Below are 24,829 nucleotides of genomic sequence, written 5' to 3'. Positions count from 1 at the left end.
CCTCTCTCTTGTAAGGACCCTTGAAATTGCACTTAAGGTCCACCTGAATGGTCCAGGATAGACGACCGTCTCAATACCCTTAATGTAATCACACCTGCAAAGACTTTGTCAGTGGCTGTCATATTTGCAGGTTCTGGAGCTTGGGTGTGGGCACTTCTGGGGGTCCATGTTTCAACCACCACACCAGCCCTGCAAGGAGACAACCTAATTCTAGCACAGGAAATGTACTCAGAAATAGTTGTAAAATGAATGGAAAAATAATTCTTTTGGGGGAGCAGAACTCTTTTAGCTCACACTCTCTCTCTCAGATTAATTAATTAACTAATGAATTAATTAATTTTAAAAGAATGGGGTACCTGGATAGCTCAGTTGATTGAACATCTGACTCTTGATTTCTGCTCAGCTACGATCTCAGGGTTGTGAAATCAAGCCCATGTGGGGGCTACAGGCCGAATGTGGAGGCTGCTCAGGATTCTCTCTCTCTCTCCCTCTGTCCCACTCCCCCACTGGCACTCTCTCTCTGTAAAAAATAATAATAATTAAAAAAAAGAACACTTTTAGCTCATCTTTACTGAATTATTTCTCTAACTGTGCGTGGATACTTCCCAAACCAGCCCTCCTTCCTCCCATGCTGCCTAGCCTACAGCTCAGTGATGTCCTCGACCTACTACTTCCTCCTTCCCTGGAGAGAGACGCCCTCAGTCTCCAGCTAGCTATCCCTCCTTTGTTTACTCATTCACTCAACAAATACTGAGTCCGGATGCTCTGGGGCTTACAGTTTTGCAGGGAGCGAAAGAAGAACATGTGATGGATAAGAAAGCAAAAATGGAAATAGTAAGACCTGTATGACAAGCATGTATCAAAAATATCCACTGCAGTTAGATTGTTGAAGTACAATCCTCAAGTCTGAGAACTCTTCCCTTGAGGTGGGAGATGAAACAGCGAAGGGAAGGCACTAAACGACTACCGAGCGTCTTCACAAGGTTGTAACCTGGGGTTGCGGGGGAGGTTAGCAGTTTGGTCCTCCTGTCTCTCAACATCTTATTCTTCCTGTTATTTTTCAGGTAGGCAGGTGGACAGAGACGATGGGAAATTTGAGTGGAGGCCACGTAGCCGAGTTTGTCTTGGTGGGCTTCCCTACCGCGCCACCCCTCCAGCTACTCCTCTTTGTCCTCTTCCTCGCAATTTACCTGTTGACACTGTTGGAGAATGTGCTCATTGTCTCTACAATCTGGCTCACTCCAAGCCTTCACCGCCCGATGTACTTCTTCCTTGCCCATCTCTCCTTCTTGGAGCTGTGGTACATCAATGTCACGGTTCCCCGTCTTTTGGGAGCATTTCTTACCCAGGACCGAAGAGTGTCCTATGTAGGCTGCATGACCCAGCTCTACTTCTTCATTGCCCTGGCCTGCACCGAATGTGTCTTGCTTGCGGTCATGGCCTATGACCGCTACCTGGCCATCTGTGAGCCCCTCCGCTACCCTACTCTCATGCCTTCCGGCCTGGCCATTCGCCTTGCAGCTTCCTCGTGGGGTAGTGGTTTCTTCAGCTCCATGATGAAGCTTCTTTTCATTTCCCGGCTGTCCTACTGTGGACCCAACCTTATCAACCACTTCTTCTGTGATATCTCTCCCCTACTCAACCTCACCTGCTCTGACAAGGAGCAAGCAGAACTGGTAGACTTCCTCTTGGCCCTGGTGATGATCCTTCTCCCTCTGTTGGCTGTGGTTTCATCATACGCTGCCATCATCGCCGCCATCGTGAGAATTCCTACTGCCCAAGGACGTCGCAAGGCCTTCTCCACCTGCGCCTCTCACCTGGCCGTGGTTGTCATCTACTATTTCTCCACCCTCTTCACCTATGCGCGGCCCCGGGCCATGTACACCTTCAACCACAACAAGATCATCTCTGTGCTCTACACTGTCATTGTACCATTCCTCAATCCAGCCATCTACTGCCTGAGGAACAAGGAGGTGAAGGACGCTCTCGGAAAGTTGGTCCTGGGCAGATGCCACTATTCTAGGGATGTGCCAGACTGATGTGCAGCAGAACTAGCAGGCAGGAAGGAACACCGTCTTGGTAGTGCCACGTCAAGGAATCATAAATGGGCTCAGAGGGAACACGAGTGTCAATTAGTATGGGGTTCTGCTAACTAGCATCTGGGAATCTCCTGACAAACACACGTTTGTGAGTCATTGGTCTGGCACAGGTTTTCTGAACTACAGTTGAGTTAGCTGCATACGAATCTCCTGGGGGTTGTTTAAGATGCAAATTCCAGAAAGGAAAATCTGTAGAGGGTCCGATAGAGCATGTCTAGGTTACAACTCTGCTATGCACAGTTTCCAACTTCATAGCAACTCTTGGTTCATAGCTAGTTGGAGATTCCCTACTTCAGATCAACCCTCTTATGCTACAGAGGAGGAAATAAAAGAAAGGGGACTTACAGATGGATATGTCAAGGTGACAAATGCTTTGTCACAGCAGTTTCAAAGATCCATATTCTCAAATCCCACTTCCATGAGAAATCACAAAAGTACAATTATTGCATCCCAAGAGCCAAAACTCACGTCACCTAATCAATACTCTGTGCCTCTACAAGTCTTACACCCTCCGCAAGGCAAGGAGTAGGAAAATGTCACGTCGATACTCAGCTATATGTGCACCAATCTGAACACGGTCCCATATTCATCTGCCTCTCCCTTCTTTGACTCTCAGGGGAATTGACATAATGAGTATTGATTCCGGAGTCAACAAAATGCAGTCGAAATCTTGTATATAGGTTGCTCTCAGAATCTTCTCCAGCACTAAGGGCAGTTTCTGCTTTAATTAGTTGGTACCTGGGTTATACCAGTTGCTAAATACTTTTTAAGTTTTGCTCCTGAGGCAAATGAGCACAAGAGCAGAAAATGTCTCTCTCTCTCTCTTTTAAAGATTTTATTTATTTATTTGACACACAGAGAGAGAGTGAGAGAGGAAAGACAAGCAGGGGGAGTGGGAGAGGGAGAAGCAGGCTTCCTCCGTGGAGAAGGGGGCCTGATGTGGGGCTCGATCCCAGGACCCTGGGATCATGACTTGAACTGAAGGCAGATGCTTAACAACTTGAGCCACCCAGGTGCCCTAAGAGCAGAAGAATGTCTTAATAAGAGAGGGAATGAAGGAATGAAATGTGGGATGCAGGTATCTCTCTTAGAGTGAGTGAGATGCCTCAGATTCAAAGCCTGAATTATATACATTCTTTCAAGTTTCTTTGATTTTTGGAAACTTGCTTGTATTGCTTAGGGAGATTTTCACACCCTGACTCAGGGTTACGTTCTGCACATGTGAACCACATTTGATGTTTCTTTAGTTGTGGGATATGTAGAAGAATAATTTAAAAAAAATGTGTAGAAGAAATACTCGTAAATACAAATTGTGTTTAAAACAATATGTGAGGGAAAAAGATGATTGTTTATTAAAGAAAAATACTTGATCAATAATCATTTTGGGTTTTCCATGATCTAAAATAAAATAACAAAAGCAAGAAATCTGACCCTTTTAAAAATATGTTACTTTATTTTCATGAAATTTCTAAATAGCCTTTTAAAGAAACATTTCTGAGATTGGCTCCATGGAGCTTTCCCTCACTATGTTCTCTTTTCCATTCATAGAGCTATGGAAGGCTTGGTATTTTAAGCCAAGAATTTTGCTCCTAAAACCAAGAAATCTCACTTGGATTTTAGTTTTACCTCTACGTCCCTGTTACAATGAAAATATTATCACCTACCTCATATGCTTGCTGTGAATATCAAATAGTGTACGTGGGAGTGAAGTGTTAACATCTTTTCTCTTTGTAGGTAAATTTCACCTTACATTAGCTTATTTTTTCTTCCCCCAGCTTTACTGAACTACAACTGACAAATAAAACTGTAAGGTATTGAAAACGTACAATGTGACGACTTGATATTCATATACACTGGGAAAGAATTCACCTTCTGTGAACTTTCTAGCTCAGGGCTCTTGGAAGCCTGATACATGTTGCTAAGCAACATTGCATATGGTACAAAGGAGGTCCAATGAGCAAAAGTCCTCTGGACTGGGAGAATGATGAAAAGTGTTATGGGTAACTGGGGGTTAAGTTACAGCTTCAGGCTGTTTTCCTAACTTGGCGTGCCTTTTGCTGGGAGCCGTGGAAACCATGGACCCCACAGAACTTTTAGAAGAGATGATAGCTCTTCTGGGGCTTGAGAGTTCCAAATCGAGGTGGACCGTGTGCTCCTGCATGTGACTCTCATGGCCTCTCCCTTGCCCTATGAATTTGATGCCCAGAGACAAGTCCCTGTCTGTTTTCAACACTCCTTCCATGGGAGAGAAATTCCTGATGCTGCCTGCCTGGTTGTTGTGTCTCTGTCCTCGATTTCTCTAAGTGAAACTGATGCCAAGTGTGGCCTTTGATTATTTGGTGATGACTCCTGTCTTCTGGCATATAATAGCTAACATGCAGTAACTATTCAATAAATGCTAAGCCCCATCTTTATTATCATTTTGTCATAAATCATATGATTATGTGCTTCTAAAAGATGTGTCTGTTCTACGAACCATGAACAGAGATTGGAGGACTGAGCAGGTGCTCGAGACCATCACGAGGAAAGCTAAGCTCTGACAACCCTTTGTGACAACGTGGAAAGGGTGATAAATTGATTAGAAAACTCAGCATTTCCAATGATCTGATCTAAAAATATCGCAGCTCATCATTGAGTTGACTCAGTGAGGTTCGCACTCCTTTTTAGGATGATCGAAATGTATCATAACTCTATGAGAATATTAACATAGAACATTAATCTCTTGCTACCTATTTTGGTCTTGGATTTTGTGCTTGATACCAACCTTCTTGGAAGGAGGAGCAGGAGAAGATGAGATGGCCTTCATGTATGGTTCTCGTCCTGTCATCTCTTGCCCAGTGGGAGGTGGAAGCCCTTCTCATCTGCTTTTCATCTAGTGTGAGAGATGCCCACAGTGTGCTCACTGGGATAGATGGCTCATTTTTCTTTGCTATGACAACACAATTATTTTTAAGCGGAAGACGTGTCCAACACAGGCAATACATCTGCTTCTTTTTGCCACGTGTTTGATTCATCAGCTTCTCTTGTATCTAGGAGTGGTCCTATGTCCCATTTTTTGCCCAAGAAATGGAAGTTGAATTCTGCTGGAGAGGCTTTCCTTTTCAGAGGAAGATGTAGCTGGCAGTGGTGGTTCCCCTTTCCCACTGTTAAGCTTGGGTTTGATGCCCGGAGCTCCAACAGCAGTCCACGAGGTAAGTCCGTGGTGGAGAAGCAGGACCAACACCAGCTAATTCCTGTATCCAAGTTTTTTTTTTTTCTTTTTTTAAGATGTATTTTGTTTATTTTAGAGGGAGAGAGAGTAGGTGAGTGGGGGAAGAGGCAGAGGGAGAGGGAGACAGAACCGTCAAGCAGACTCCCCATGGAGCGTGGAGCCCAACATGGGGCTCGATCCCAGGACACGGAGATCATGGCCTGAGATGCAATCAAGAGTAGGGTGCTTAACTGACTGAGCCACCCAGGGATCTCCCGAGTTTTGTTTATTTTTTTTAATTAAATGATAAAAAATTAATCCCCATTTGTTGCAGTCATTGTAATTTGTACTTTCTTTAATTTTCAACATTATATGCCTGACGTAATACATTTTTCTGCTTTTTGCCTTGAATTCTTTTAAAAGCCTTCAAATGATTTTTAGTTTTAGATTTTTTTTTAAATTTTTCAAATGACATATATTTTACGAAGTTCCCAGATTAAGATGGTGATACCTCCCTCCACACCTCATATTTTGTCTTTCCAGGAAGTGTGAGATTTATTGTCTCTTAAAAGTTGCAATTCACAGGCTAGCCGGAGAGCCGTGGGTTAATTCCCAGACACTACACCTAGGATTTCAGTAGCTACTGCAAGTAAGTTCTACGTTCTTTTGTTTTGCCACTTTATTTTATTTCATTTTTTTTAAATTTTCTCTTTTTTAGGTTGTGAAAATGCACTCAGTGGAGCCAACTTTTCACCAGAGAGGGATAGCAGAAAGGGAACAAGAGATGAGAGTGTGTGTTCATTATGATTCTTTAAATAAACTTCATTTATTTTAAAACAGGGACATTCTTCATCACAATTAACTAAGGCTGTTCTTGAATTAAAAAGAAAACATAAGTTGTGTGATTTTTTATTCATAAAACAGTGCACAGAAAGCACACAATGTGATTTTCTGCCTCAAAATTTTTATATTGAGAGGAGATAGAAAACACTGTTTTCAGAAACGACTATAAAATACAAGGAAAAATGTGAATTTCTCCAGTAAACGTCAACTTTTACATTTAAAAATTACTCTGTTTCTCCTTACTAAAGCTAAGCGCATAATTATACTAAAACATAATGATCTTGAATATGGTTCGGAGTCAGACATATTACAGTACATAAGCTCTGTGCTTTTTCTCACTCAACTCAAAGCTATAGTCTCTGCCTATCTTTCAATATTATCTCTTAATTACTGTCTTTTTTCTTCTGTGACAAGAAACAATAGAATGAATTTAGAATTCCTTCTTTGCTTTAAGCACTCAGAGTTTTAACTACAGCTTTTTTCTTTGTAGCAAGGAATGGTTGTAAATAGTTATAACAAGAAAGAATGGTATTTTGTTTTATTAACTTCTGGGTTAATGTTACTATTGCTTTTTAAAAATGAGAAATATAGTACTTGGAGAGACCTGAGACATGTGTTTGCCCCACAGAGCTAACAGAGAGCAATGAAAACTCGTGTTTTGTTTTTTTTTTTATTGAATATACTTGACACTTAACACTGGGTAAATTGAAGGTGTACAACATGGTACTTTGATACATTTATACACTGTAATATGATTGTCTTTGTAGCTGTATTTATCACATTACATGATTATAGTCCCCTATTGTTGTCTATATCTATTATACTGTGCATTGAAAATGATGGCTTACTTGCTGTTCATTGCGAATGTGTACCCTTAAACTCTGTGAGTCTCATCGCCTCATTCCCATTCCCTAGTAACCGCCATTTTACCATGGTTTTTATGAGTTTGACTTTTTTTTTTAAGATTCCACATATAAGTGATGTCATACAGTACTTGTCTTTCTCTATCTGACTTACCTCACTTGGCATATGTGCTTATAGGGTTCATCCATGTCTCAAGTGGTGGGATTCCCTCCTTTCTCATGGCCAGATTCTCATGGCGCTTCTTTTTATCCAGTCACCCACTGATGGGCATTTCGGTGGTTTCCATATCTTGGCGACAGCTAATAATGCTGTGGTGAGCATGGGGGGGTGTAAATCTCTTTGAAATACACACGGATGTGCTCATCGTCTGAGTCACTGACGCATGAGAATCGCGCAGGTGTATGGAACGGACACTCGTGTGCGTGACATCTAGGGGTGTTTGGAGCTTGTGTATGTGTGTGTACATGTACTTGGGTCCCCAAATAAGAGTGAGTAGATGCCATTCTGATTTTCTGCTGACTGACTTCGGCTACAGCACTATATGCCCCCAGAGGATCTTATGATTTGCGAGGCCACTCTCCAGAAAGAGCAGAGGACACACACGTGCCCCTTTCCCTCACCTTCCTCTGCCCCCGAGTCTGGTGGGAGGAAGATGATGTGCCTCAAGCCTAAGGTCTCTCTTGTGCCATTTAACTTGTAACATTTAACTGAGCTCTTCTCTAGTATTTCCCCGGGGTCCCCTTGGGCCCTGGAAAGGCCAAACCCTTTCCTGAGGGTTGTGTCTGCTGGGAGGTCCCCTGTGGCAGGAGGGAGTTAGCATCTGCTCCTCTAGTAGCTCAGAAGCTGGCAGAGCATAAATAGCTCATTCTATGCCTTCTTCAAGCTGAACAGACACAACTGGGCTTGCCTAGCACCTCTTGAGCTTGGGGACGTTGCCTTCCTCCTCACAGTCTACATGATCTCTCCTCTTTTCTCCATTCTCGGTGGTCATGCCTGACAAGGCCCGGAGAAGAGTCCTCAGTTACGTGACTGGGAAAATGGTGGGTTGAGAAAAGGCTCTCAGTTATTTCCAGGGGATGATTGAAAATCATTTTTATTTCAATCACTGGTTCTTAGGAGCTTTCATTTTATTGGCATTTAAGACTCGTTGTCTTCCGTGAGCTTCTTGTGGGATGTGTAGGTACACCGTACAGTTGGGGAGTGAGCTTAGTACATTTTGCTTCTGCGGCATTTCCATCTCACGGGTGCGTACTGAGCCGTATGAAGAAGTGCTGGTGCGGTAGGCTGTCACGTCACTGTAAGACTGCTGTAATCACCCACTCTAGATAAACCAGGCCTGAGTCTCCGACTGCCCAGTGATCTGTGCTCCTGCAGATACCTCAGTCTGCTGCATCTGCCTGCCTGTGTGCCTCGCAAAATGCAGAGTCCAGGAGTGCTCCCACCTGGGAAGCAGACAGAGAGAAAATGGCAGAGAAAGTGGAATGACCGTATGAGAGAACGAGAATGAGGACGTGGGGGCGGGGACGGGTGGAACACAGGGATGTGAGTAAGCGTGCTGTTTCTCCGTTGCGCAAGGGCGGGTCTGGCAGAGGTGATGGGGGTTGGGGTTCTGGTGACCTCTGACCCTTTAGAAGTTTCCACCGCTCTTCGTGCGTATACCGTAAGAGGAAGACGGTAGGATTCACCTCTGGGTCGACGAGGCACCATGATGTTTGTCCTGGCTAACTCCTGACGGTGAGGCTCCCGTGAAATACTGTGCCGTCAGATCTGGCAAAGTGGTGTGCAAACGTGAGGGCTCGCCTGCCAGGGAGTCAGCACATTCTGCGCAGGGATCCGCTTGCTGCCCCTCTTGTGTGGGAACAAAGGCTGTCACTCCCTGAGTCTTGCTCTCTTCCTCCTCTGTCTGCCAGACAGACTTGATAAATGACCTTGGAAGCCACTGATGGGACTAAGATGACCCAGCCCTGGAGATCTGAGATCTAGACCCCATCCTGCATTTACATTGCATGGGACTATTGGCAAAGCATATTATGTATATAGATACAAGTCTATCTGCCCATCATCCATCTATTATCTATCATCTCTCTCTTTCTCTGTAATATGTACATGTTATATATATGGAGAGTTTCAAGGCTCAAATGTGCTCACACTGTAATTCCAATTCTTTTCTTCTTTTATTTGAGTTTTCCTCTTTCAGTGGACTACGGAAAACAAAGCTAATCCCATGCTTAAATGATAAGATTGCTCAGTCAGATGTTTTTGGTAGAATTCTGTATATCTCCTTCTTTCTCTTTTATTTTGTCCTATCTTCCTCTTGTGCTCATTTCCTTGGCAGTACTGCCTCTGACCCCTACATTCCTGTGGGAAGTACAGGAAGGAATGCATGACGCCTGTGAGAACATCCCCCCTGCAGGTGCTAGGTCTTCGTCTCCAGTTCCAGGGCCTGCCTTCATGCCCAGCTTCAGGGCGGAGGCATCTCCTCTGACAATGACAGCCAGTGCCTGTTGCTGAAGTCCTGACAATATGTTGCATCGTCCCATTTCCTAGGGGACCCTGGGAAGGGTTCCAGGAAGAAAAGACTTCCAGGTGTAATGCCCCCCCTGTCCATTGCTGGAATAGAGAAATGCAAGAGGGAATGAGCCCAAGGACACAGCTCAGGAGACTGGTGTCTTATTACTGGGCATCAAGGATGTGCCTCCCAAATGGACATGCTCCCCCCATTTGGGAGGGAGGAAACAGGTTGATCTCATGGGTCCTCAGAAAGCAGCTGAGGGGGCTCGGGGTTCAGGGAACTTGCCTTGTTTGTAAGCTCTATCATCCCTACACTACCTGGTGAATCCTAGGCCACGTCAAGCAGGGGCCAATTTGTGCTCTGTGTGTGTGTGTGTGTGTGTGTGTGTGTGTGTGTGTATGTGTGAATTAAAGGCTGAGTTCCAACAGAAAACAAACTTGTTTGTTGAATTTGCACAATTAGACATTGGTTTGTTTATCCGTGTCTGTGTTCCTCTCTAACGTGGGTCCCTAGGAGGTGGCTGTTCTGCCTCCCTTTAGGATCCTAAAGCGAGGTCTGGGTAGCGAGAGGGAGGTGGATGGGGTGGGCAGCCATTTTCCAGCTCAGGAAAAACAGACAGCCTTCCCCAGCCGTACATCATATGTCCTGCACACAAGCAGAGTTGTTGAGGAGAAGAGAACAAGAGAGACTGACTCTGGGCGAGTGTGGGAGGGAGGAATCAGGCTGTAGGTCCCAGGGAAAGCCTGGGAAGGGTGAGGCACTCTGCATAGGAGGTGGGAGGTTTGAGGTTCAGATTCGGAGTGATTCTCAACCCCCCTGGAAGGAGACTGTATCCATGGTCGTGGTGATGGGAGGTGGGGAGCCATACAGGAGGCTCACTGATGGCAGAAGGCATCAGGTTCTCCATTTTTCTGGATACCCCTGGAAAGGTCTTGCAATCCCATCCTTTTTCATTAACAATGGCTGTGTTGATCTGTGTTGAGTTTTTGGCAGGGATAATTAGCAGTGCATCCTGGAAAGGTCACAAGAATTTCCATAGGAATTTAATTTAAACCTCAAAGCTCATTAGATGTTTACAGATGTAATGAAATTATATTATATCCACCTTGAAAATAAAAGAATTAGTATTCTGAAAATGAAGTCATGTGCTCACTTAGCTGGAGTGAGACAAAAGTGGGATTTGATTTACTCTTTCCAAACTCCTAATCAAGTACTCCATACAATGAATTGGATGAAAGAAAACATTACCTTTTAAATAATCTATTTGATTTTGTTCTCTAGGAAGCTGGTGAATATTCATATCAAATTTGCTATTAACCCTGTGTGTTTGCTCAAATATTGCTTCATTTATGCTCTACAACCTTGTTAAATAGGAAACAAAACAAAACAAAACAGTAGAAATCTTTCCTTATAGGTAAATGGGGCCATAAGACTTCTCCAGAGTCATACAGATTATGCCTGGGGGATGAACACTTGAGTCTCCTGCCTCCTTTCCATATGCAGTAGATTGGATTTCTTGCTTACAGTGAAGGGGTGGTATGAAGGCCATCCTCCTATGCCCGACGGAGATGTATTAGGAAGGTATAGAACTAACTGGAGTCAGAGGTTTCCAATTTCACTTCTGTGGGACCTTGGATGAATCACCACTCTTGGCTCAATTTGGGAAAAAATAAAATATAATCTCTCTAAAGTACATTTTTGCCCAAAATTTTGGTTTTGATCATGCTGTAGGAGGAAGTAAAGGTATAAAGGCAGGAGAACTTCTATTGCCATGAGTTTGCTGGGCTCTGTCAATGTCAGGAACCATAGGCTGGTGCTCAGGACAAGGGAAAATCTGATTTTGTCTGTGCCCCCAGCCAGTTATGATCACCGAGCTTCTGGAAGTAGATAACCGTACAGCAACCATACATTTCATTCTTCTGGGATTTCCAACACGGCCGGCCTTCCAGATGTTGCTCTTCCTCATGTTCCTGGCAGCCTACCTGCTGACCTTGCTAGAGAACGCTCTCATTATCCTGGCCATTCGCAGTGATGGGAAGTTGCACAAGCCCATGTACTTCTTCCTGAGCAATCTTTCCTTCCTGGAGATGTGGTATGTCACAGTCATCAGCCCCAAGATGCTGGTAGACTTCCTCAGCCACGACAAGACCATCTCCTTCAATGGCTGCATGACTCAACTTTACTTCTTTGTGACCTTTGTCTGCACGGAGTACATCCTCCTTGCCGTCATGGCCTTTGACCGCCACGTAGCCATTTGTAATCCACTACGCTACTCAGTTATCATGACCAACCAGCTGTGTGGTACATTGGCCGGGGGATGCTGGCTCTGTGGGCTCTTGACTGCCATGATTAAGATGGTGTTCATAGCCCGACTCTACTACTGTGGCACACCCCACATCAATCACTACTTTTGTGATATTTCTCCACTCCTCAATGTCTGCTGTGAGGACTCCTCACAGGCGGAGCTAGTAGACTTCTTCTTGGCCCTCATGGTCATTGCCATCCCCCTTTGTGTAGTGGTGGCATCTTACGCCTCCATTCTCAGCACCATCCTCAGGATCCCTTCCGCACAGGGCCGCCAAAAGGCGTTTTCCACCTGCGCCTCTCACCTGACAGTTGTAATCCTCTTCTATTCCACAACCCTCTTCACCTACGCCCGCCCCAAGCTCATGTATGCCTATGATTCCAACAAAGCAGTGTCTGTGCTCTACACTGTCATTGTCCCCCTCCTCAACCCTATCATCTACTGTCTGAGGAACCGTGAAGTAAAGGCAGCCCTCAAGGAGACCATACTTTGCAAAGGAAGTGGGCCCATGGAAGACGTGGCTTTGAGTAATTAAAAACGTACAGAATCCCTTCAGGCCTGAGTCAGGAGGCCATGACTCCACACCCCACACCTTGTCCACCAGCCTCCAGTACTTCAACACCGATCCCCTGTGTTTGCGTGTCTGTGCAAGCTTGAGCATGGCTGAAGAGCCAGATCCCCAAGAAGTAGCCTCTTCTAGCTCAGCAGACAAGTTTTAGACATTTTCCAAGAATTATTTGAAATGAGGACATATTTTGTTCTTCCACTAGCATGTGGAGTCCGTAAGAGCATGGATTGGTCTGTCTACTAATGTGTCATCTGTGCATTCAGCTCTGTCACATAGTAGGTGTTTAATACATATTTGTAGAAGGGATAATTAAATAAATGCACGTCTGAACACAGAAGATGAAAATGGGAATTGTAAATACATTTTGACATGTTGGCCCTTCCTGTTCCTCCCTTTCTCCCTTCTTTCTTTCTGTTCTACCTCTTTTTCTTCTTCCCTTCTAATTCTGTCCCATCTTCCTTCTTACATTCTTGGAGATTTGCTCCCTCTCTCCCTGCCTCCCTCCTTCCCTCCCCACTTCCTCCCATCCCTCTGTTTTCCTAGAGACACTGGCTTGTGTTCATCCAAATAAAGTCATCATCTTATCATTTGTGGATTCAAAAGTTCAAAGCCAATGAGTGGTCCAAGCTTTGTGAAAACCTTGGTAAATTTTAGAATGCATACCGTGTGTTTTCAAAATATTAAGCATTAAAAAGAAGATTTTCTATGTCTGTTTACTGTAGATTTTATTAGTAATTACTTTTTACTTCTTATATTGCAGTCAGCCTTTTTAAAATCAGATTTGTAAAGTATAATTCCATTCAATAAATTTCACCTTTTTAAAGTGGACTAAATTTTGGAAAAGTATATAGTTGTCAAACAACAGCAATCACTACACAGAACACTTTGTGTTTCTTTGTGCCTTTTCTCACTAAGTCTCTTACTCATACCACTAGACATACCACTGGCAACTGACATGCTTTTTGTCCCTTTAGCTTTGCCTTTTTTAGAAATTCGTATACATGGAATCATACAATCTATAATCTACTGTATCAGGCTCATTTGTTATAATGCCTTTAGGGTTCTTAAATTTTTTTTAATTGAAGTATAATTAACATGCAGTATCATCAGTTTCAGGTGTACAATATAATTATTCAACAGGTTTTTTTTTTAAGATTTTATTTATTTATTTGACAGAGAAAGAGATCACAAGTAGGCAGAGAGGCAGGCAGAGAGAGAGGAGGAAGCAGGCTCCCTGCTGAGCAGAGAGCCCGATGCGGGGCTGGATCCCAGGACGCTGGAATCATGACCTGAGCTGAAGGCAGAGGCTTAACCCATGGAGTCACCCAGGAACCCACATTCAACAGCTCTATACATTTCTTAGTACTCACCATGATAAGTGGACTCTTAATCCCCGTTATCTGTGTCCCCCAGCCCCCACCCCCACCTCCCCTCTGGCACCCACCACTTTGTTCTCTGCATTTAAGAGTCTATTTTTGCTGGTCTCTTTCTTTGTTGATGGGTTGGTTTTGTTTTATTGTTTTGTTTGTTTAAGTTCCACATACAAGTGAAATTGTATGCCATCTGCCTCTCTCGGTCTGGATTTTTTTCATGGAGTGGCGTATCCTCTAGGTCCGGGGACACTGTTGCCAGCCCCACCCACCCATGAAAGCCCCTCACGGCGGCCCAGGGAGAGCACCCGGCCATGTAGAAAATGAGGCCCCACAGAAGGACTAAAGTCAGGCATCTGGTCCCACTGCTGACCCCTCCCAGCTACAAGCCCGCAGATGCACTGACGCCCCTTCATGCTGTTGCGTGTGTGGGTTACCTGGAATTGCTGAGTGCTGCTCCACTTCATGGACATCACAGTTTGTGTTTCTCCGTACCTGCTGATGGGCATTTCGGCTGTTTCTGGTTTGGAGCTGTTGTCAATAAAGCTACTGTGCCTGTTTAAAATATGTTTTGTGGTGACTATAGACTATAATTTCTCTCCAGGAGATGAGGACAGTTATGGTATTGTTACCCCGTAGTAGGATAAATTTTTGCGCAAGTTTATAAAAAGATTGTCAGCTTTCCCAGAGCTCAATTATTTCACGTTCCTACAAGCAATGTATGAGAACTCCAGCTGTCCATAACCTTATCGATGGTTAGTAACGTCAAACATCCCTTGTGGCCAATTGGTAGGGTAGATGAGGGTCTCACGTGGGCTGAAACTGGCATTGCCCTGATGTTGAGCCCATTTTCATGTTCTTACTTGCAATTTTGAAAACTTCTTTGTGCAAGTGTCTGATCGGATATTTCCCCCAAGTTTTAAACTAGGTTTTTTGTCTTATTGTTATCTATGACCTTTAAGAATTCTTCTTATACTCTTTCAAAAACGCTTAGAATTCTTCTTATACTCTGATGCAATTTTTTGTCAGATATATGTCTTGCTACTACATTCTCCCACGTGGTGGTTGACCTTTCATTTTCTTAAAAGGGTGTTTTGAAGAGTCATTTATCTTTCATAGTTTTGGAGGCTTGAAGTCCCAGATCCAGTCCCGGCCAGTTCAGTTCCTGATGAAGACACATCCTGGCTCCCAGGTGGGCTCCTTCTCCTGTGGCTCACAGGATGGAGAGAGAACATAACCACCTTCAGCCTTACTGACCTGCATAAAGGCGGGATCTCCAGATACAGTCACGTGGGGGGCTGAGGCTTCAACACAGGAGTTTACGGGACCACAAACATTCAGTCTGTAAGAAAGAGCGTGTAGAATCGATACCACTTTCCCCTTAAATATTTGGTTAAATTTCACCGCTGAACTAACCTGGACACTTAGAGGTGGAAAGTTTTTAACTATAAAACTTACATTTTTAACAGATATAGAAATATTCAGGTTATTGGTTTCTCCTTCTTCTTTATTATTATTATTATTATGTTATCTTAGTCACCATACACTACTTCATTCTTTTTTGGTTTATTCTTGAGTGAGCTTTGAAACTTTGTCTTAGAAGTCATATGCATTTAATTTGTCAAATTTATTAGCATAAAGTTGTTCATGATGTTTCTTTAAATGTCTACAGTATATGTAAGATAGCTCTTGCTTATTGCTTAACATTGATAATCTGTGTCTTTTCTATCTTGATCAGTCTTCCTAGAGATTTATCATTTTTATTGATCTTTTCCAATAAAATTACCTTGATTTTATTGGTTTTTCTACTGATATTCTCTTTACTATTTTATTGTGTGAAAACATCTATAATATTCTACTGCTTGAATTACTGTAATTTGTTCATTTTTCTTGTTTTTTTTAAGATTTCATTTATTTGACAGAGAAAGAAATCACAAGTAGGCAGAGCAGTAGGCAGAGAGAGAGGGGGAAGCCGGCTCCCTGCTGAGCAGAGAGTCTGACCCTGAGATCATGACCTGGGTCAAAGGCAGAGGCTTAACCCACTGAGCCACCCAGGTGCCCCTTTTTTCTTGTTTCTTAAGACAGAAGTTTAGCTTATAGATTTGGATGTCTTCTTTTGTATTATAAGCATTTAATATAAATTTCCCCATAAACCCTGTTCTAGCTGCCTCCAAATAATTTTGCAATGTCATGTTTTCATTTTATTTAGTTTAAAATAATTCTAATTTCTTTTGTGACTCCCCTCCCTTTGGCCTGTCAAATGTTTAGAAGTATGTAATTTAAATGCTAATAATCTGGTTGGTATGTTGTAGAGGTCTCTGTATCAACATTTTTTAGTTTTAACTTAATTGTAACCAGAGAATATATCCTTACATATTAATTAAATCTTACAAAATATTCTGAGACTTGTTTATGGCCATGCATGTGGTCTATCACGGTAAGTATTCCTTGTATACTTGAAAAGAATGTGTATTCAGTTTTGGGGTGAAACATTCAGTAAATATCAGTTTGATCATATTGGTTAACAGTATTGCTAAAATCTTATATATTTTTATTGTATCTTTATGTTGATTATATTATATCCTTATATATTTTATAGTTAACCAATACAGTATATCTTTGTCCTTTTAGTTTTTTATTTATTTTTTTAAATATTTTATTTATTTATTTGACAGAGAGAGAGATCACAAGTAGGCAGAGAGGCAGGCAGAGAAAGGGTGAAGCAGTCTCCCCGTTGAACTGAAAGCCCAATGTGGGGCTCAATCCCAGGACCCTGAGATCATGACCCAAGTGGAAGGCAGAGGCCCAACCCACTGAGCCACCCAGGTGCCCTCTTTGTCCTTTTACAACCTTATTTAAGGTATCTTTGTTCTCAAAGTTACTGAGACTAAAGTGTTGAACACCTCAACTATAATGGCAGATTTCTTTGTTATCAGTGTTTTTCTTAATGAATTTTCAATTTTTATGATTGTATACATATACATTAGGATTTTTATGTTCTTTTGATGAATTGAACCCTTTACTATTCTGAAATTACACCGTTTATCTCAAGGAATGTCACTTGTTCTAAAATTAGTGTTAGTTGATATTAATACAGTCACTACAGCTAGGATTCAATTTGGGGGTCATGGTCATTGGGGTCATGGCACTTATTTTTCCCATCTTTGGGACTTGTGGTTCATGATTAAAGTAGGCACCTTAGAGACTGTATATAAGTAGATTTTTTTTTTATCCAATTGAATAATCTCTGGTCTTAAATTTCAATCTTATATTTACTGCCTTTTGAAATTAATTGAGGGGCGCCTGGGTGGCTCAGTGGGTTAAGCCGCTGCCTTCGGCTCGGGTCATGATCTCGGGGTCCTGGGATCAAGTCCCACGTGGGGCTCTCTGCTCAGCAGGGAGCCTGCTTCCCTCTCTCTCTCTCTCTGCCTGCCTCCCTATCTACTTGTGATCTGTCTCTGTCAAATAAATGTAAAAAAAAAAAAAAAAGAAAGAAATTAATTGAGTAGATTCCGTTTTGAGAAACTCCATTTTTATTTCACTTTTGCCTTATAGGTGTTTGTTTTAGGGCAACTCTCTGTGATGATGAGAGTGTTATGGGTCTGTGCTGTCTCTTCTCTCGGGGGCCTCATGCTGCCTGTTGTACGATGTCTGGAAAATGTTCACTTTTCCCAGAATTTAATTTTTTAAGATGAGAGTTCAACTCCAATTTCCATAAACTCATCTTGATTAGAGCAAGAGTCATTACTTATCTTTTTAATATTCATTAAGTTCTCAAGGCAACTTAAAAATTAAAAAAATTATCAATAAATATATATTTGTTATTTGTATATTTGTAAATATGATATAATATAATATATACTAATTATTATAATATAAGGATATAAATATATACATATTTATAATAAATATAATGTAAATACATAAATAAACATAATACATATTTATTATTAAATAATATATGTATGATATACATATATAACATATTTCATACATTATATATAACACATAATGATACATAATATATAACTACATATGTAATATGCATACATTATATATACACATATACTACACATAATATAACATGTATATTATTTAATACAATAAACATTAATTATTAATATATTTATTGATTAACAGTTGTATTTAAAAATGAATAACATATTATAAACATATTATTTAATACTATAAATAAATGATAATAAAATTTGAGGACATTAGTATATATATTTTATTTTTTTTTTCTTGGCAATGATTTTTTAATTTTTAATTTTAATTTTTTTATTTTATTTTATTTTTCTAAAGATTTTATTTATTTATTTGACAGACAGAGATCACAAGGAGGCCGAGAGGCAGGCAGAGAGAGAGGAGGAAGCAGGCTCCTCGCTGAGCAGAGAGCCTGATGCGGGGCTCAATCCCAGGACCCTGGGATCATGACCTGAGCTGAAGGCAGCGGCTTAATCCACTGAGCCACCCAGGCTCCCTGGCAATGATTTTTTTTTAAATTTAATTTAACTTTTTCAGTGTTCCAAGATTCATTGTTTATGCACCACACCCAGTGCTTACTATAAATAAATGATAATAAAATTTGAGGATGTTGGTGTGTTTGTGTGTATATATATATATTTTATTTATTTATTTTTTTAATTTAAAAATGTGTAGAAAAGGAGGCCTGAGTGGCTCAGTCCATTAAGCGTCTGCCCTCAGCTCAGGTCATGACCGCAGGGTCCTGGAATCGAGTCCCACGTGGGGCTCCCTGCGCAGCGTGGAGCCTGCTTCTCCCTCTGCTTGTGCTCTCTCTCTCTCTCAAATGAGTAAATAAAATATTTTTTAAAAGTGTAGGAAGGGGCGCTGAAGGAAAGGAGGGGAGCATCACTTACAATGTGTAGGACGGTAGCTCTGAGCACCTTTATGTCATGAACTAGAACCGCGAGCTCCTCCCCAGAGGATTCTGCGGGAGGGAGCGCACGGAGTGAGCTGGAAACCGGGGCCCTGGTCCCTTCACCCCCGCATCTCCCCATTCGGCAGGTGCTTGGTAAATGGGTGAGGAAAGAGTAAGTCAGGGCTGGAGTTTGGAGCTGGTGCACTAGGTGATCCCGCGGGCATCAGCAATCGCTCCCTCCCCTCCTTTCCCAGCCTCCAGCCGGCAGCTTCTGCCTGTCACCGATCAAGGGGCCATGGGGCGACCTCTGGCATCGGTTGTCTGGTTCCTTGGAGCTCGGCTGCGGCTTCTCGCACACCCGCTTCGAGAGGGTGTGTGTGATCTGGCGTAAGCCCAGAGTCTGATAACACCTAGACACAGGCCTGCTTCGTGTCTGTTCAGGCAATGTCAACCCCTGATGGCCAGGAAGGGGGGAGGCCCGATTCCTTAGAGAGGGTTCGGGGAGCATCAGTAGCAGAGAAAGGACAGGATGCAGGGCAGGTGAGAAGGAAGTGTATTTGAGAACACTGAAGGGGACGCTTGTGCTACAACACGGGTGGAAGAAGATACAGGAATAATTGTGGGGCAGGTACATGTGTAAAGGCTGTGACAAGAGGAACAGGGCTTTTCAGTTCACTCCCTGGAGTTTCCCCTAAAGAAGGACGCAGGGTCCTGGAGTGCCACTGTGTTTGGAAGGACTGAGGGAGAGGGCTGTGGAAGGGAGCAGTTGGTTAGTGTTTTATGTAGAAGGGAGCCTATGTGCAGCAGCTTCAGCAAAGAATAGGCTGATATTTTCCAGGAAAAAAAATATAAAAAATTTACATTTTAGATGTTGATTGTCAGCTTATTGTAATAATCAGATTTATTACAGAATTTTCTCCAGCAGCATTCACTTCAAAGGGAGTGGTGGAGAAGTTAGATCTCTGGGTTTTTAAGGTTCAGGTGTTGCCATACAACACTTCCCTCTTTTTTCTTACATAAACAAACATTTAAAAGGGACAAGTGGGGGGCCTGGGTGGCTCAGTGGGTTAAAGCCTCTGCCTTCGGCTTGGGTCACGATCCCAGTGGGATCGCTCCCCACATCGGGCTCTCTGCTCAGCGGAGAGCCTGCTTTTCCCCCCCGCCTGCCTCTCTGCCTACTTGTGTTCTCTCTCTCTCTGTCAAATAAATAATAAAATCTTAAAAAAAAAAAAAAGACAAGTGAAACTGAGGAGAGTAGGCAGGTGGGCTGGCTAGAGGTTCTGACTGTAGAGTCAGGAAAAATAGTGTGATGAGCCAGGAGAGTCTTGTAGGGGTGAGGCTGCCTTCTCAGGATCATCTCTGGATCCGGAAACCTTACGCTCTGCACCTTTTCTGCCCACTTAATTTCATCACAGTGGGGTTTTGTAAAAAGGAAGAAGGAAGGGAAGCCCTCAATAAAGCGTAGACCTTGAGCTTTAAGAGTGGTTACAAATAGCGTAACTGTTATGGGGCATCGTTACCACCACCGTGCCTTGTAAGGGGTATGAGGTGGGGACGTGGGGGACTGGACAGGGAGTAGGACTGTGGCACTGGTCTCTGTGACAGTAGAGGGACCTTTTCAAGCCCCTCAAAAGATTTTCTGATGGTACTTCAGAAAGCCATGCCCAGTTTCCCTCAGGCTCCTGCTTCTGTCATCAGACTACTGGAAGACTGCGGGAGCCCCATGGCCGCCCAGGGAGTCCCTACCGCGTCCCAGAGCATCTCGTCTTCTTGCCCACCAATCTGACGTCCCTTCCCAGAGGAGTTTGTGAAAGGGAGGAACTATTTCTTTTTAGAACTCACAGTTGCTGGAGAAGAGCACGTATTCTGTGATTTCCATGGAGCCGAAGTCAAAGTGTGAGTGCCCCTAAATGGAACCTTCCGGAGACGGAGAAAGTGACTCTGTTTTGTGGAGCACCCAAGATGAGGGTGGGAAGCCTCTGAGCACGTGCACCGTCAGAACGAGTGCTTTGGCAGGCCCGTCTATCTAGCACAGTGCTACTTGCCACTGAGCATAAATCAACATGGGATTCCGTGCAGCCACTGTTAATTGTGTTTCTGCACAATATATGTACCGTGTAGCCTCCAGTTCTGGAAAGAACAGAATGCAGTTGTAAGAGAGATGACCACTAGCCTCGAGGTTATAAGTAAAGTATGAAAAGAGCTGGATGGTCTAGGCACAAGCTAAAGGCAGAGATTTAAGGGGAAAAAATACCAGATATGAGATTGTCTTAGAGAATAACACAACTCAACTAAACTAACCAAAATAGGCTTCGTAAAGATAGGACTGGGGATATACAACATAAAATCCTGTAGCCCTAAGGGACATAGGAGTTAGGGAAGAGCACGCCTGTGACAGAATTAACAAGAAATGGGAGAGAAAAAAAAATGAAAAAACAGGGGCGCCTGGGTGGCTCAGTGTGTTAAAGCCTCTGCCTTCGGCCCAGGTCATGATCCCAGAGTCCTGGGATCAAGCCCTGCATGGGGCTCTCTGCTCAGCAGGGAACCTGCTTCCTCCCCTCTCTCTCTCTCTGCCTGCCTCTCTGCCTACTTGTGATCTCTGTCTGTCAAATAATTAAATAAAATCTTTAAAAAATATGAAAAAACAAAAATCCCTAAGGTGTATTAACATAGAATTGACTCCCAGCACAAGGCAGATGACTATCCTGTCACCTGGAATATGGCCCCCATTTCCTGGTGACCCATTTGAAGAATACTCTTAACAAAATGGGAAATATCTTGAAAATAATGAAGAGACTGATAACCAGGATTTTGAGGGGTCTGTGGGCTCTGAGTTGTCATGATTAAAGGAGTCGTCAGCTGAGACAGGACAATGCATCGTCCTGTTAAAATGTTTGAGCTGTCACTGCGTAAGTGAAATAGTAGATAGAAGATATGCATCTCCAGACGTAATAACTAGGGCCAAAAGGAGGAAGAGAAACAAAGGTGGGACTTGATAACACTTAGGGGCGTTTAATATTGTCTGGGCCCCTAGTTAGCCATCAGTCAGAGGCTGGGCTACTGCAGGTGACTCCGTGATGAGAGTGACTAGAAGTGATAGCCTTGGATCCTTTCCAGTGTGGATGGCTCCGGATTGTAGTAACAATTTTCAGTTAGATTTATTCCATTTTACCCATGGTTTTTGTGAAAGACCCTACAAAGATTTTTCTAAATCACTGAGAAGTTGTGATGGCTGAACCTTCTAGACGGAATGACCTTTCACAACGTGCTGTCCTTCCTGAAATGGAATGAACTCGGTCTAGGCATCCAAGGATGCCTGTTTCTGATTCTGAGAAATCAAAATACTTACTTGTGCAAGTTTAAAGGCGTTTGAGACTTGTATCTGATTAACAATCAGCTCGAATTCACAGCTACACTCCACAATGCTTATCAAAATAATACCCTGGGGAAGCTTGCACTGTGAGGCTCTCCCATGCTATGTAAATGAAAGGTGACCAGCTGAATAATTATTGTTACATCCTCAGAAAGGAGGTTTTCATAGATGCCAAGTACTCTCACCACAGAGCTTTAGGATAAAACCTTCCTCTGGCAATCACTTTTCTTATGGCCATCTGGACATCTTTGTTCCTGAGGCTATACACCATTGGGTTCAACAATGGAGTCACAACTGTGTAGGTCACTGTCACAAGCCTATCTTTGTTAGATGAGAACTTGGTTGAGGGTCGAAGGTAGACAGAGGAGGCACAGCCATAGTGGACAATGACCACAGTGAGGTGGGACGCACAGGTGGAGAAGGCTTTCCGCTTGCCATCGGTGGATGGGATCTTCAGAATGGTACGGACAATGAAGCCATAAGATATGCAAATGAAAGTCAGGGGGACCATGAGTGCTAGGACTCCACCAGCGAAGATGACCAGCTCATTGATGTAGGTTTCTGTACAGGCAAGCTGGATAACTGGGGAAATGTCACAGAAGTAGTGGTTGATTTTATTGGGACCACAAAAAGGGAGTTCAAAGACTAAGAATGAGCCTGTCAGTGAGAACAAAAAGCCAATCACAGCACAGGTGGCTGCCAGCTGTCCACATACCTGCCAGCTCATTAGGATAGGGTACCGAAGTGGATGGCAGATAGCAGCGTAACGGTCATAACCCATGACCCCCAGCAACATGCAATTAGTGACAGCAAAACCAAGGAAGAAAAACATCTGAATGGCACAGTTCATGAATGAGATTGTTCTGAGCAGAGACAACAGATTTAGGAGCATCTTGGGCAGGATGACAAAGGTGTAGCATGTCTCGGAGACGGAGAGGATCCCCAGGAAGAAGTACATAGGTACATGGAGGCTGCGATCCAGGTGTATAACAGTGACAATGGTGAGGTTCCCACTCAGAATAATCAGATACAAGCACAGAAACACAGCAAAGAGGATGAGCTGGATTTCTCCAAGGTTGGAGAACCCCAGCAACACGAACTCTATGACTGAGGAGAAGTTAGCTTGGTTGACTCGGTCCCCAAGATTGACCTACAGAGAACAGGAATGAAGGAACAGACTGTTTATTTACCCTGAAAGGTGCAGGTAGTACATCCCACTAAGATGGAGGAACAACAAATAGAAGAGGAAAGGCAGATGCTGCCACTAAATGGCCCATCCATCGTGTCAGTTTATGGAGCTGTTTCAAAACTCGGAGTACACCTGTTTCCAGCGACATTTCTGCCTCTCTTATAATGCTTACGTCAAAGTAATTTTTTCACACTGCCTATCTCAAATAGCAATTAGGGATGGAGATGTCTGAAGTGCTCCCGTTTGACAACCCAACTCTGCCGTTTTTCATCTGTGTAGCCTTCTGTGCCTCCGTGTTCCCATCTGTAGCATAAAGATGCTAAGAGCATCTCTCTCCCCGGTTCCTTACGGAAGTTAGAGGACTTAGCACAGCATAGGCACACTGCAGACTGTTAGCTGTCAGCTTCTGCTCCCAATATTGTTTAATCTTCAGGAGGTGGAGGCTAGCTCTTCTGTTTTCTTTTGGATGTGCCTGAAGCGTATTTCCACCTAGGATTTGCTTTTTAGCCCTATAATTTTATTTTCACAAACTCACTGAACCAACATCGAACCCAACTCTTATCTGTGCCTGTTTTCAGTGACGATAATAATAATGTGCTGATGTCAGTTTATCTTTTGATCCGATCCCACAACCTGTTTGACCCACTGAAGAAAGGGGAGTTGGAAGGAGCCTTAGCGCCCTGAAGGGGCTCTAGAAGGAGCTCAGGTTCTCAGGGTCAGGCTGGTCATTGGTTTTACCACCTGCATACCACTCTGCCAGGAAGAGAAACCCGATTTAGAGTTCTGCTATAATTATAGTTTTAAACTCAAGACAGAAATCTGTCCGACGCATCAGACTTTTCCTGAGGATGAGCTGCTACATCTCTGCACCTTTTTCCTGGATTTCCAACAGAGCTCACTGCTGTGTCAGACACACCTTATCTTGAGGGATCCAGCACCTGCAATTTTTCCCCACTAAAGGATGGGCAGATCCCTCCCCCTCAACTCAATTAAAATCAAGTTTGAATTTAATAAAGTAATAAATGAACATCCCAAACAACCAAATAACCGAAGACAATAAAAACACCATGTAGATTGCAAAATGAAATTCCTCAGCTAAGGTAGCTCAGTTCAAGAGACCAACTGACGGCCGACCCCATACTTTGGTGTACACTCTTTCATCCACGCCAGCTCTGAGTGCTTTTTCTGTAGGTTCCCTTGCTTTTAAGAGAAGGCTGGAAGCAGGATATTGGTTCTATTTTTCTATCTGTGACTCGGCTCTTCACAGCCCTCTCTGCATCTCTTGATGGCTCAGAGAGCAGAGACCAGGGTCTTCTCTGGGCAATGTCATTCATTTACCTCCTCAGCTTCCATCCCTAAGGCTTATACTGTAGATTCATGTCCACAGTGAGGTCTAAAGACAGCGGAGAGTCTGCAAGGGAAAACATCTCAGTTAGACATTCCTTTTGCCCTTCTGTCTCCTATTACACTTTGCTGGCACACCACGGTCACCCGAGAGTAATTTCAAGTGACAGTCGACAGTGGAAGTTGAATGAACGAAATGTGGAAACTCACTCTTGACAAGGAGTCATAGGTATTTGCCCCTTTCTTTTTCAGTTATCCAGGGGACTCAGTTACCCAGAGGAACCAGGCTC

General features: G+C 43.3%; 3 protein-coding genes across 3 annotated transcripts; 2 read left to right on the top strand and 1 right to left on the bottom strand.

Moving 5' to 3' along the window:
* Window positions 1-1,085: 1,085 nt before the first annotated feature.
* Window positions 1,086-2,039, top strand: LOC123928336 (olfactory receptor 6P1). The gene has a single exon (XM_045983456.1). It carries the CDS (start codon window positions 1,086-1,088, stop codon window positions 2,037-2,039), a length of 954 nt encoding a protein of 317 aa, XP_045839412.1.
* Window positions 2,040-11,370: 9,331 nt separating this feature from the next.
* LOC123928434 (olfactory receptor 6Y1) lies at window positions 11,371-12,348 on the top strand. Its single transcript, XM_045983613.1, has one exon. The coding sequence runs from the start codon at window positions 11,371-11,373 to the stop codon at window positions 12,346-12,348; it is 978 nt and encodes a 325-aa protein (XP_045839569.1).
* Window positions 12,349-22,187: 9,839 nt separating this feature from the next.
* On the bottom strand, window positions 22,188-24,548 carry LOC123928239 (olfactory receptor 10R2-like). The gene is made up of 2 exons (XM_045983319.1): window positions 24,534-24,548; window positions 22,188-23,156 (listed from the first exon to the last, which is right to left on the bottom strand). Exons 1-2 carry the CDS (start codon window positions 24,546-24,548, stop codon window positions 22,188-22,190), a joined length of 984 nt encoding a protein of 327 aa, XP_045839275.1.
* Between the last annotated feature and the right edge of the window lie 281 nt (window positions 24,549-24,829).

The sequence above is a fragment of the Meles meles genome, chromosome 17 (assembly GCF_922984935.1).
Source record: "Meles meles chromosome 17, mMelMel3.1 paternal haplotype, whole genome shotgun sequence".
NCBI classification, from domain to species: domain Eukaryota; kingdom Metazoa; phylum Chordata; class Mammalia; order Carnivora; family Mustelidae; genus Meles; species Meles meles.
Note: the sequence above shows the minus strand (reverse complement) of the source record. Positions and strands in the feature narration are given on the sequence as shown.

What these genes read in the sequence shown, in the direction of transcription:
- LOC123928336 (XM_045983456.1), top strand. Translation starts at nt 1,086, where the DNA reads ATGGGAAATTTGAGTGGAGGCCACGTAGCCGAGTTTGTCTTGGTGGGC.
- LOC123928434 (XM_045983613.1), top strand. Translation starts at nt 11,371, where the DNA reads ATGATCACCGAGCTTCTGGAAGTAGATAACCGTACAGCAACCATACAT.